The sequence below is a fragment of the Chiloscyllium punctatum genome, chromosome 9 (genome assembly GCF_047496795.1).
Source record: "Chiloscyllium punctatum isolate Juve2018m chromosome 9, sChiPun1.3, whole genome shotgun sequence".
Lineage (NCBI taxonomy): Eukaryota > Metazoa > Chordata > Chondrichthyes > Orectolobiformes > Hemiscylliidae > Chiloscyllium > Chiloscyllium punctatum.
Window position 1 is genome coordinate 5,721,095 of NC_092747.1, and position 12,000 is coordinate 5,733,094.

The 12,000-nt window shown below is 45.2% G+C and overlaps 1 protein-coding gene across 2 annotated transcripts in view; it reads left to right on the plus strand.

The window, feature by feature from the left end:
- Positions 1-894: 894 nt before the first annotated feature.
- Positions 895-12,000, plus strand: part of arrb1 (arrestin, beta 1) — a 134,744-nt gene continuing 123,638 nt past the window's right edge. The window contains exon 1 of one of the 2 annotated variants that reach the window (XM_072576776.1): positions 895-1,328. In XM_072576776.1, the coding sequence (XP_072432877.1) occupies positions 1,309-1,328 (20 nt within the window). In that variant the 5' untranslated portion in view covers positions 895-1,308. The remainder of the gene's footprint in view (positions 1,329-12,000) is intronic. The other variant, XM_072576777.1, reaches the window with a different exon arrangement.

Sequence of the window (12,000 nt, forward strand, 5' to 3'; positions counted from 1 at the left end):
ATTTTGGCAGACTCCCTGTCTAATTCTAAATCTTTCCTTTTAACAGCTTCATGGTCATTTACCCACCTATTTACCTCAACTTTCTTTTTCAATAATTGATTTCCAATTGTCCGAGTGATCTCTTCCAAAATCACAATCTTGAATTGATTAGTCAAAGATTAATATTTCAATTGCAGAACCACTTCACCTTTCCAATTGACATGTATCATTGTGAATGTATCGCGTTGACATGTATCATTGTGAATGTGTGTATGAAAGTAACTCCTTCCCCTTCATTCTGTCAGGGCTTCACTGGTGAGGGCCAGCATTTGTTGCCCATTCCTAACTGAGAAGTGTCCTCGGCCGTTTCAGAGATCCCATATTGCTGTGGGTGTGGGGTCACATGTAAATCCAGACCAGGTCAGCAGGGCAGAATTCCTTCTTTAAAGAGCATCAGTGAGCTAGATGGGGTTTTTACAACAAGTGATGATAAGTCATGATCATCATCACTGAGACTAGCTTTCAATTCCAGATTTGCTACAATCCAGCTGTTTCCTGTTTACAGTAGTTTTCAATTATAAATGTGTTGAATTGCACAATCACTAATGGGATTTTGAGCTCGTGTTTATACATTTACTGGTCCTTAAAACCATCACTATGTTACCATTCCTATAGATATGTCTGTCTGTTCCCTTCATTGATCTCCATCCATATTAGGGAATGGTTCCTTGTCTGTCCCTTGTATTTACCTAGTATCATGGTGACTGCTCCTCTATTCTGTCTCGTTGTCTGTCCAGTACTGAACTGCTCTGTGTAAATCTATAAAACACTCTCCTTTCCCCAGCCTCGAAACACCAAATCTGGGATGGGCTCATTAATTCGGGACGCTGTCAAAACCATACTCTTTTTCTGTCCAGTCTGTATGATGGTTGTTCAGCTTTAAGCAGACTGAGGCGTGGAGATGTCTGTGTTTGTGTTTGTGTGTGTGTGTGTGTGAGTGAGGAGTTGGTACTCTGACTGTGTGCATGTGTGTCTGTCCCTCTAATGTGCCGCCGGGAATGACAGTGAAACAGAGCAATAAGGATTTGGGGTTAAACCTCCTCCACGAAAGAAATTTATCTGTTTAATTATCAGATAAGGGAGGGGTGTGTGCCCGTCGGAAAGAAAAGGAATTTGTGTCGAAGTGGGAGTGGACGTGATTCAAGGCGATAGAGAGACAGCAAGAAGCAGGGGCTGTCTGAATTAAATCTCCGTTGTAGTCTCCGAGGGCTCGGCTCTGATCTGAAATTCCGGGCAATCTGTCCACGAAACTGGAAAGGCAGCTGAATAATGAGTGACAAGGGCACAAGGTTTGTGAGATTTCTGGATTACTGAATGTTTGAAATGCAAGTGGAAAGGGGAAATGGTTCGACTCAGCTGAGCTCCAGCCTTGAGGCTGGACTGCGAACTGGGAGAGAGTCTCCTGCTTTTGTACACCCTGAGCATTCTCGATCAGTCTGTTGCTAACAATATAAAGGGGAGTTGATGGCCTAGTGGGATTATTTGCTGGATTATTAATCCAGAGACCCTGCTATTGTGCTGGGCACCTGGGTTAAAATCTTGCAATTGTAGATGGTGGAATTTTAATTTGATTTTTTAAAAAAAACTGGAATTAAGAATCTAATAATGACTGTCATTAAAAACCCATCTGGTTCATTAATATCCCCTTTTTGGGTAAGGAACCCTTACCCAGTCTGGCCTACATGTAACTCCAGACCCACAGCAATGTGGTTGACACTTAACTGCCCCCTGGGCAATTAGAATGGGGTATTAATTGCTGGCCTAAGCCAGTGACATTCATGTCCCATGAATGAATAAAGGTAGAATTCTCCTGGCAGTCATGAGTTTAATTTTTTTTGTGACGATGTTGTTTCCTTTCTGCTTCCCTTGCAATGTTCCCTGCTGGTTAAAAGCTTTCAAGTGAGATTCTGAGCTGTGAACCTGGTACTTGGATTCAATTTAAAAGCATTGATGACTGCAGTGAGGTGTTGGGGATAAATGGAGATATGTCAGAGAACTGTTTGAAGGTGATCTCCCCCCCTCCTCCCTTTAGTTCCCTTTGATTCCTGTTCTGTCAAGTCTTAGATATGCCAATGGGTTCCCCAACCCCCCGTCACTCTCCTCTCCCTCATTTGAGGATTCCAAGTGGATCACATTTTCACCCCCACCCCCTCCCCACCCCCACCCCCAGGGCTGTCCCACCTCCAGGAACAGCAGAAGGAGGCTGTTCAGCCCCTGTGTCTACCCAACCACTCAGACAAAGGCTGCCCTATGACTTCACCTCCCTTTACTGAGTGAGGGGAAGCTTAGGATGTTAAATTTAGATTAGATTCGATTCCCTACAATATGGAAACAGGCCCTCCAGGGCAACAAGTCCATACTGACCCTCCAAAGAGTAACCTACCTAGGCCGATTTCCCCTCGCCTATATCTACCCCTGACTAGTGCACCTAACACTATGGGCAATTTAGCAATTTACCTGACCTGCACATCTTTGGATTGTGGGAGGAAACTGGAGCACCCGGGGGAAACCCACGCGGGCAGGGGGAGAATGTGCAAACTTCACACAGTCACCCGAGGTAGGAATCGAACCTGGTTCCCTGGTGCTGTGAGGCAGCAGTGCTAACCACTGAGCCACCATGCCACCCAACATTTGAAATGATGAATCAGGCTGCGAGTCTCCTGTGGAGAGGTATTCCACATTCCTGCCACCCTTTGTGTGAAGAAACAGCTCCTGAACTCCTCTTCCGAATGGCTTTTTCTTTTGTGGGCATTGTTGGCTGGGCCAGCATTTGTTGCTTGTCCCTAGTCACCCCTTGAGAAGGTGGGTGTGAGCTGCCTCCTTCAACCACTGCAGTCCATGTGCTGTAGATTGACTGATACTGCAATTAGAGAGGGAATTCCAGAATTTTGACGCAGTGGCACTGAAGAAAGCCTGACAATTACGTTAAGGCTTTGTGGTCTAGCCTCAGAAATACCCCTCAACGTGGGAAAGATTCTCTATCTACCAATCAATTACTCCCAGTGTTATAAAATTGTCGATTAGGCCATGCCTTAACTTTCAACATTGCAAGGAGGACCAGCCTTGTGTTTAGAGTCCCCCCTCACAATCTGTAAGGGCCCAAGATCATTGAGGATTGCCTCATTGTGCATGGTTTGCGCAAAACTTCTTCCCCTGTCGCTTCAAGTAAGAAAGCTCCTTGAATATGTGGCCTGCAAAGTCAATGGAGGCAGATTCCACAAGACATAGGAACAGAAATTAGGCCATTCAGCCTATCGAGTCTACTCAGCCATTCAATCATGGCTGATAGGTCTTTCCACCCCATTCTCTGGCTTTCTCCCCATTATCATAATCAAGAGCCTATCTATCTCCATCTTAAATAGACTCCATAGTAATGGGTGAATTGGGTAAATACATAAGAAGCAAACATGTTTTGTGGGGGTTGGAGCAGGAGAGAGCCAGGGAATGGGGATTTAAGAAGATGAGATTTCTCCTCAGAGAAGAGAAGGCTACGGGGGAGATTTAATAGAGATGTTTGAAGTCATGAAGCACTTCAATCGAGTGGATCGGGAGAAAATGGTTCCAGGTGGGATGGGATGGTGTGGGGTGGTGGGTAGAATGATGAGATTTGAGCCAAAAGGAACAGGCATGTACTTGACCCAGAGGATGGCTGGAAAGGCAGTGGAAGCAGATTCAAGAGGAACTTTCAAAAGGAACTCAAATAAATTCCACCCCACACTCCCAAAAAAAAAGGGATGAAGGGAAAACAGGAAATGGAGAAGATGAAGAATGAATGGACCTGATTACATAGTGCTTTCTAAGAGTGGACATGGATACGACGGGCTTCCCAGTTCAAACTCCAAGCCACCTGACGCCTGGAGGAAGAACGTCTCATCTTCTGCCTTGAGACTCTCCACCCACACGGCATCAACATCGACTTCACCCGTTTCCACATCCCCTTTTCCCCCACCTCATCCCAGATCCAACCCTCCAAATCAGCACTATCCTACCTGTCCATCTTCCTTCCCATCTATCCACTCCATCCTCCTCTCCAACCGATCACCATCACTCCGACTTGCATCTACCTATCGCCTTTCTACTCCCACCTTCCTATTTATTACCCAGCCCCCTTCCCCACCCCCACATTCTTGATGAAGGGCTTATGCCCGAAACATTGACACACCTGCTCCTCGGATGCTGCCTGACCTGCTGTGCTTTTCCAGCAGCACACTCTTCAGCTCAGCAAGTAATAGGGAAGGTGACTGCAAAGTTGGCCTTTATTTCAAAGGGAATGGAGTATATAAGTATGGAGATTTTGCTAAAACTACCAGTCACTAGTCAAACCAGCAGGAGTACTGTGAATAGATTTTGTCCCCTTTTTATCTAAAGAAAGATATACTGCTGATACAGGCAGTCCATAGAAAGTAGACTAAGTTGATACTCTGTATGGAGGGACTGTTCTTGTGAAGGGAGGTTGAGTAGATCGGGCCTGTACATGTTGGAATATAGAAAAATGAGAGGTGACCTTTTTGGAACTTACAAGATTCTTAGCAGACTTGACAGGGGGAGATGTGGAGAGGTTGTTTCCTCTGTGGGAGAGTCCAGGACCAGAGGGTATCATCTCAGAATGAGGGGTCACCCGTTTAAGACAGAGTTGAGGAGGAATTTCTTCTTTGAGGGGAGTGAATCTGTGGAACTCTTTACCACAGAGGCTGGGTCATTCCGTACACTCAAGGCTCAGAGAGAGAGATTTTTAATCAGTCGGGGAATCAAGGGTAATGGGGCAAAGGCAGGATAGTGGAGATGAAGATTATCAGATCAGCCATGAATGGTGGAGATGAAGATTATCAGATCAGCCATGAATGGTGATCGAGGCTGGGTCATTCAGTATATTGAAGGTTGAGACAGACAGATTTTTAATCAATTACAGGTTATGGGAAGAAGGCAGGAGCATGGGAGTTGAGGATTCTCAGATCAGCTATGGTCTCACTGAATGGCAGAGCAGTCTCAATGGGCCAAATGGCCTCCTTCTGCTCCTGTCCCTTCCAGTCAGAATGGCTACCTTCAGTGATCAATGATTTTTCACATTCCCATAAGAACAGTTTTCACTCCAGCTCTCGATTATATGTCCTCAGGGAGTTTACTTTGAGAATGTGTCAGTGATTGGACATTTGAATGGACAGAGTGGGTGCAGTCAGGTGAAGGTGTTAATCTTCTCTGAGCCCCTTGTTCTGGTCTCTGCTCTCAGCCTGACCCCAAACCCCTACCCCATGAGAAGATGTAAGATTCTCCTTCCCTACCCTATCCACTCCTTTAAGCACCTTGGATAGGGGAGGTACTGGTGAAGTGATAATATCATTAGCCCAGTTATCTAGAAGCTCAAGGTATTGTGTGGGGAACATGGGTTCAAATCCCACCATGGCAGGTGGAGTAATTTAAATTCAATAGAAAGTTAGCCTAATGGTGACCGCACAGCCATTGTCAATTGTCTGGCTCACTATTACCCATTAGGGGGTCAGTTTGTTGGACAGCTGGTTTAGGGGCTCTTGTGGTGCAGTGGTAGTGTCCCTACCTCTGAGCTAGAGAGGCCTGGCTTAAAGTCCTGTCTGCTCTAGAGTTGAGTAATAAAATCTCTGAGCAGGTTGATTTAGACAATATCTAAACTGATAATTTGACATTTTTGCATTTGTTCTCATAGTTGCAAGATTAAAAACCACTCCCAGTGCCCCCTCTTCGAGAGGGTCAGACTATGGCGACTTCACCTTTTGAATACCCTTTAGGGAGGGAGATCTGCTCCCCTTACCTGGTCTGGCGTACATGTGATTGTTTCTTAGCTGCCCTCTGAAACGGCTGAGCAAGACGCAATTAGGAATGTTCAGCAAATGCTGGTCTAACCAGCAATCCTGTGAATGAATAAGTAAAATAACACCTGAATTAGGCCTGCTAGTATGAATTTACAGAATTGACTTGTGGAGACTGACCTCATAGTTAGATCTGAAACGGAAATGTTTGCAAGGGTAAGGAGCAAGGGCAGGGTGGGGGTCAGTGGATGGATGGTATGAATTAGATAACTCTTTTAAAGAGTGACACCATGCAGAATGGCCTGCTCACTGTGCTAGCTGACTGGATGATTCAGACTATCACTTGGTTCTCATCTCGTAAAGGACCACGAGGGAAATATTTTGTGAATTCCATGATCAGTTCAGGCTGCTGTGCAGCATTGTTGATCAAACAGGAATGCTGAGCTGGAGGCAATTAAAGCTCAGAGCCAATTATTCTTCCCCGTTCTTAACATTTACTGAAAGTGCAGATATTCCCACCCCGTGTGTAATCCTGAATCAAACGCGTCAGTTCTTGGCAGTGTGTTGTATGTTGATCAAAATGTACAGGAACCATCTGCACCGCATAAAGGAACATCTGTTGAGTGAATAGTTGTGTTGCAATGAAATGGACATTTCTCAAAAAGGCAATGGATTTCTTCCTTTTCAGTCCTGCTTTTTTTTTGACATGGATGTCATTGTCCCATCTGAGAATCACCTTCTTCTTGCTTCCCTCCATTTTTCCCCCTTTATTCCCCACTTTCCATTGGACCACGTGGGGGCGATTTGTGGTGTCTCCATTCTTGCCAGGCTGGATGGTTGAGTTGGCAGCAATCACACAATGTGGTTACTTTCAAATCGGCAACCTCCTGCCATAAGGTTGGAGGATGTAGTAGCAAAGTTGGCCATTTGGCCCCCATTCACTGAGATTGTGGTTGATCTGATAATCCTCAACTCCATGCTCTTGCTTTCTCCCTAGAACCATTGGTTCCCTCACTGATTAAAAATCTGTCTGTCTCAGCCTTGAATATACTCAATGAGCCAACCACGATGGCCCTCTGTGGTAAAGAATTCCACAGATTCACTCTCCTCTGAGAGAAGAAATTCCTCCTCATCTCTGTCTCAAGTGAGTGACCCCTTTTTCTGAGATGGTGCCCTCAGTCCTAGAATCTCCCACAAGGGGAAATATCCACCACATCTACCCTCTCCACATCTACCCTGTCATGTTCTTCGAGAATCTTAGGTTTCAATAAGGTCACATCTCATTCTTTTATGTGCCAGTGTGTACCGGACCAGTCTACTTAGCCTTTCCTCATAAGACAATCTCTTCATACCCAGGATCGGTCTAGCGAACTATCTCTGGACTGCCTGTAACGCTAGTATACCTCCCATTAGACAAAGGGCCCAAAACCATTCACCGTGTTCCAGCTGTGCTCTGACTACTGCCTTATCTAGCTTTAGCACAACCTCCCTACTTTTATACTCCATTTCCTTTGAAATTAAGGTCGGCCTACCACAAACAAGTCATCAGGTGTGGGATGTCCATGATACAGATCCTGCTGCTGCTCCCATCCTAAACCAGTGGAGCTGAGGCAAATGTCAGAACTCTGTTCGGATGGACTCAGTGTTATCTCTTCAGGACCATGATCCCCTGCACGAGGTGTTATATTGCTCTATTAGCTCAGAGTTTATCATTGTAGCAACGTTACAAAGCCCACATCACACAGGACTGCAAAGGGCATACATGGCAATGTTATGGCAGTGATGAGTAATCCAGAGACGAATGCCCTATCATAATGGGTTCAAGTCCTATGATAGCAATATTTAATTAAGAATCTGGAATCCAGAGCTTATGTTAAGCAATGGTAACCATGACAACTATCATGAAAACCCATTTGGCTTACTGGTTTCCTTTAGACCCACAGTGATGCCATTGGCTCGAAACTACCATCTGAAATGGAGGGTAGTCTCAATGTGAAGATGGGACTTTGTTTCCATAGGACTGTGCGGTCCTCACTTTTACTGATACAATTATGGACAGAAAGCATCAACTGGCAGCAGATTGGTGAGGAAGAGGTCTACTACATTTTTCCCTTTGATAGTTCCCTCATCACCTTCCATAGACCCAATCTGGAAAGACTGAATCAAAGACCCCTAGCAAATTGGAGTTAAGGGGAATTGGGTTGGAGTCATAACTGGCACATTGGAAGATGGTTGTGGTTGTTTGAGGTCAATCAATACAGCTCCAGGATATCTCTGCAGGAGTTCCTCAGGGTAATGTCCTAGACCCATCATTTTCAACTGCTTCATTAATGACCTTCTCTCCTTCGTATGGGCAGTGGTTGGGATGTTTGCCAATGGTTGCACAATGATCAGCAATATTCACAACTCCTCAGGTACTGAAATAGTACATGTCCTGATGCAGCAAGACCTGGACAATATTGAGGGTTGGGCTGACCAAAGGCAAGTAACATTTGCAATCATAGATCTGAGGCAATGACTAAACATCACCCTTTGACATTCAATGATAACATCACTGAAGCTCTCACGATCAACAAGCGAGCATTGTCATTGACCAGAAACTGAACTGAACTAGCTATATAAACACAGACTACAAGAGCAGGTCAGAGGTTATGAATACTGCAGCAAGTAACTCCCCTCCTGACCCCAAAACTTGTCTACATCTACAAGCCACAAGTTGAGAGTGTGATGGAATAGTCCCCACTTGCCTGGATGGTTACAGTTCTAACAACCCACAAGAAGCTTGATGGCATCCAGGACAAAGCAGCCCACTTAATCACTGGGACCTCCTCTCTAACAGCACTGTGGGTTTTCCTACAGACTGAGCCACCACCTTGAACTGCTACAGTGCACCTTCTCCAAGGCAATTGGGAATGAGCAATAAATGCTGGCTGAAGTCACAATATCCTTATCCCATGGATGAATTAAAAATGCAAGCCACACAATTCAGGGAAATTAGGGAAGAGACAAATGCTGGTCTTTGCTAAAGAGATCAAAGGGTCTGGAGAGAAAGAGGGAACGGGGACTGAGTTGGATGGTCAGCCATGATCATATCAAATGGCAGAACAGGCTCTGACAGCTGAATGACCTACTCCTGCTCCTGTGAGAAAGTGACGACTTCAGTCGCTGGAGAGTCAGCATCAAAAGGTGTGGTGCTGGAAAAGCACAGCAGGTCAGGCAGCACCCGAGGACCAGGAGAATCAACGTTTCAGGTATCGCATTCCTGATGAAGGGCTTATGCCTGAAACATTGACTTTCCTACTCCTGCTCCTTTTTTTATGTTTCTATATGGCCCCCCTGTCTTATGAAAGAATAAAAAAACATTGCTCCTCTGTTTATTGTGACCAGCGTCTTTGTGGAGCCACTGAGTCGGCATTGTCTGGCATCCTCCCTCTGTCCATATCTCAATGCTGTCCTCCTGTCTGCTTGTTCATCTGCTTCTGCTTTGACCCTCCATTTTGACTTCACTTGTTGCCAGGGCTTTAGTTTCTGATGCCAGTGCTTATTTGTCCTTCTCTTCAGCAGTGTACTTAGCCTGTCCTTTTAATTGCTGAACTTCTATTCTTAATCTAACTCATCTGCCCCTTCGTTTGACCCTGATTGATTCCGGCTCTGATCGATACTGATATAAGTCATTTAGAAATAATATTCGAGCTAAGTGACAAACAAAATGTTAAATTAAACCATTGAATATAAATAACTCATAAAGACTGAGTTCCTTCACTGAGTTATTTTGAGTCTGTCACTCTGGACAGACTGTGGCTGGTGATGATGGGCTCATAGCTTCCATTAAAAATGTTTACATTAGTTTTGACTTTGAGAAACTGCTTTCGTTCATGTCTCCCCACACAGTTAACAGCTTCCAGACTCTCCTTTGTGCCTTCTGAAATGTGCTCTTGAAACTTGGAAGTGTGCCTTTTTGCGAGGAGGGCAAACGATTGGGTGAGTTAGCCCTGAAGAGATTCTTGCCCCCTTCTCACCACCTCCGCAATGATTTGTTTTATTGTTAAGCTTTGGTACAGTGAAAAGTTTTTTCTTTTGTGTGCAGTACAGGCAGATCGTACCATACAAAGTGCGTTAGAGTAATAGAACAGAGTGAGGAATACAATGTTATGGCTGCAGAGAAGGTACACAGAGAGCAAGATCAACATTAGATCTGAAATTTAAGAGGTCCACTCAGCAGTCTATTAACAGTGGGGAAGAAGCTGTTCTCGAACTTTTTTGGTATGTGTGTTTAAGCGTTTGTATCTTTGGCCTGATGGAAGAGATTATAACTGGGGTGGGAGGGGTCTTTGATGTTGGCTGGCTTTCCAAGGCAGCGAGAAGTGTAGAGGGAGTCGCTTGATGGAAGGTTGGCTTGTGTGATAGACTGGGCTGTGATCACAACTTTCTACAGTTGCTTATAGTCCGGGGCAGAGCAATTGCCATACCAAGCCATGATGCATTGGATAAAATGCTTTCTGTGGTCTATCTGTGAAAGTTGGTGAGAGTGCTGGGCATGATGTTGCTTCTTGACTGACCAACAATGAAGGCCCTGAGATGCGTGGTTAGTTACCAGCCGTGGAAGACTCCACTCACCACAGGCCCGGTCAACTGTTGTCCTTGGATCAGGCAAGTAATGTAGCTCATTTCCAGGGTAACTGGGTTGATCTGTCTGCTGGGTTGCCATTTACCCCCATCAGGAGCAAGGGGAGGTGGCTGAAGGCCACCTGACCCCACCTGCCTCCATCCTTAATTCTGAGCTCCCTGACTATGGTGTTTCCAGGAGCTGGAATTAGCCCTTGGCTTGGAGATTCCTGCCATTCCTTTCTGAAGGAGGGTCACTGGACCTGAAATATTCATTCTGTGTCTCTCATCTGTCACATCTGCTGGGCTTCTCCAGCGTTCTGTCTTGGTTTTATGGATTCATGGTCACCATCACTTTTAGTTTTAAGTTTCAGATCTTAGTAAATTGAATTTCAATTCTATTATCTGCGGTGGGGGATTTGAATCCATCCCAACTGCATTAGTCTGGATCTCTGGTTTAATAGGCCAGTGATATCATCACTCCATCACTACCTCCCCAATTAATCATAGTTATGCACCCCCATCTCGACTGTACTCTTGTGACTCACCCTCAGTACCAAGCTGATCTCTCCAATGTAGCAATTACAAAGAAAAACCATTTCATTCAGACTCAACTGCTCTGGACTGGGGTAAGTGCACTCTTCCCACTTCTCTCCATCTTATCACCATATCTGCTTATCCAGGTTCTCTATGATCTATGCCCTGCCCCACTCTCTGGGGTAAGACGTTCTCCCGAATTCCATGTTGGATTTGCCAGTGACTGTCTTACGGGTGATGGAGTCTGCAATAACACTCCCTCTCCCCATCACCCACAACACCAGCACCCCCACCCCCCCCCACCCCACCGAGGCTTGGCTTCACCATAAATGGAAACATCAAAATCTACCCCATCAGATCCTTCATACCCTTTCAAACAAATACTCCATCAGGTGAGCCCTCAGCTTTCCGTTTTCCATCGAAATAGGAGTGGCAGTAGACCATTCGTCCCTTTGAGACTGCCAATCTATGTGACTATGGCTGATCACTCAATTCAGTCCCCTGTTCCCACTTTCTCCCCATGTCCTTTGATCCCTTTAGCCTTAAGAATTACTGTATATCTCTTTCTTCAAAACATTCAATGTTTTGACCTCAAATCATTTTCTGTGGCAGAGAATTCCCCAGGCTCCCCACTCTCTGGGTGAAGCCATTTCTCTTCATCTCAGTCCTAAATGGCCTAACCTGTATCCTTAGACTGTGACCCCGGGTTCATGGCTACAGCCAAACCTTTTTTCTCATTCTATCTTTTCAATCGGTTTTCCCTTTCAGTCATTATCACTCCCTATTCATCTCCTCCTCCTTTCTCTGTCTGCCACATACCTCACCAGCTCATTGTTCAATTGACTTTTTATTCATCACTGACTGGATCAGTCCTCGACCATTTCATGGCTGTGATTCTCTATCTTCCTGCTGTTACAGCACAGGACTCCTTCACTTTAATCAACACTTCACATTAACATGCCTCAGCCTTGGTGATCGAATGTTCACACTTTATTACGTTTACATCAAAAACAACTTGCTTTATAAACCAAAGTTAATG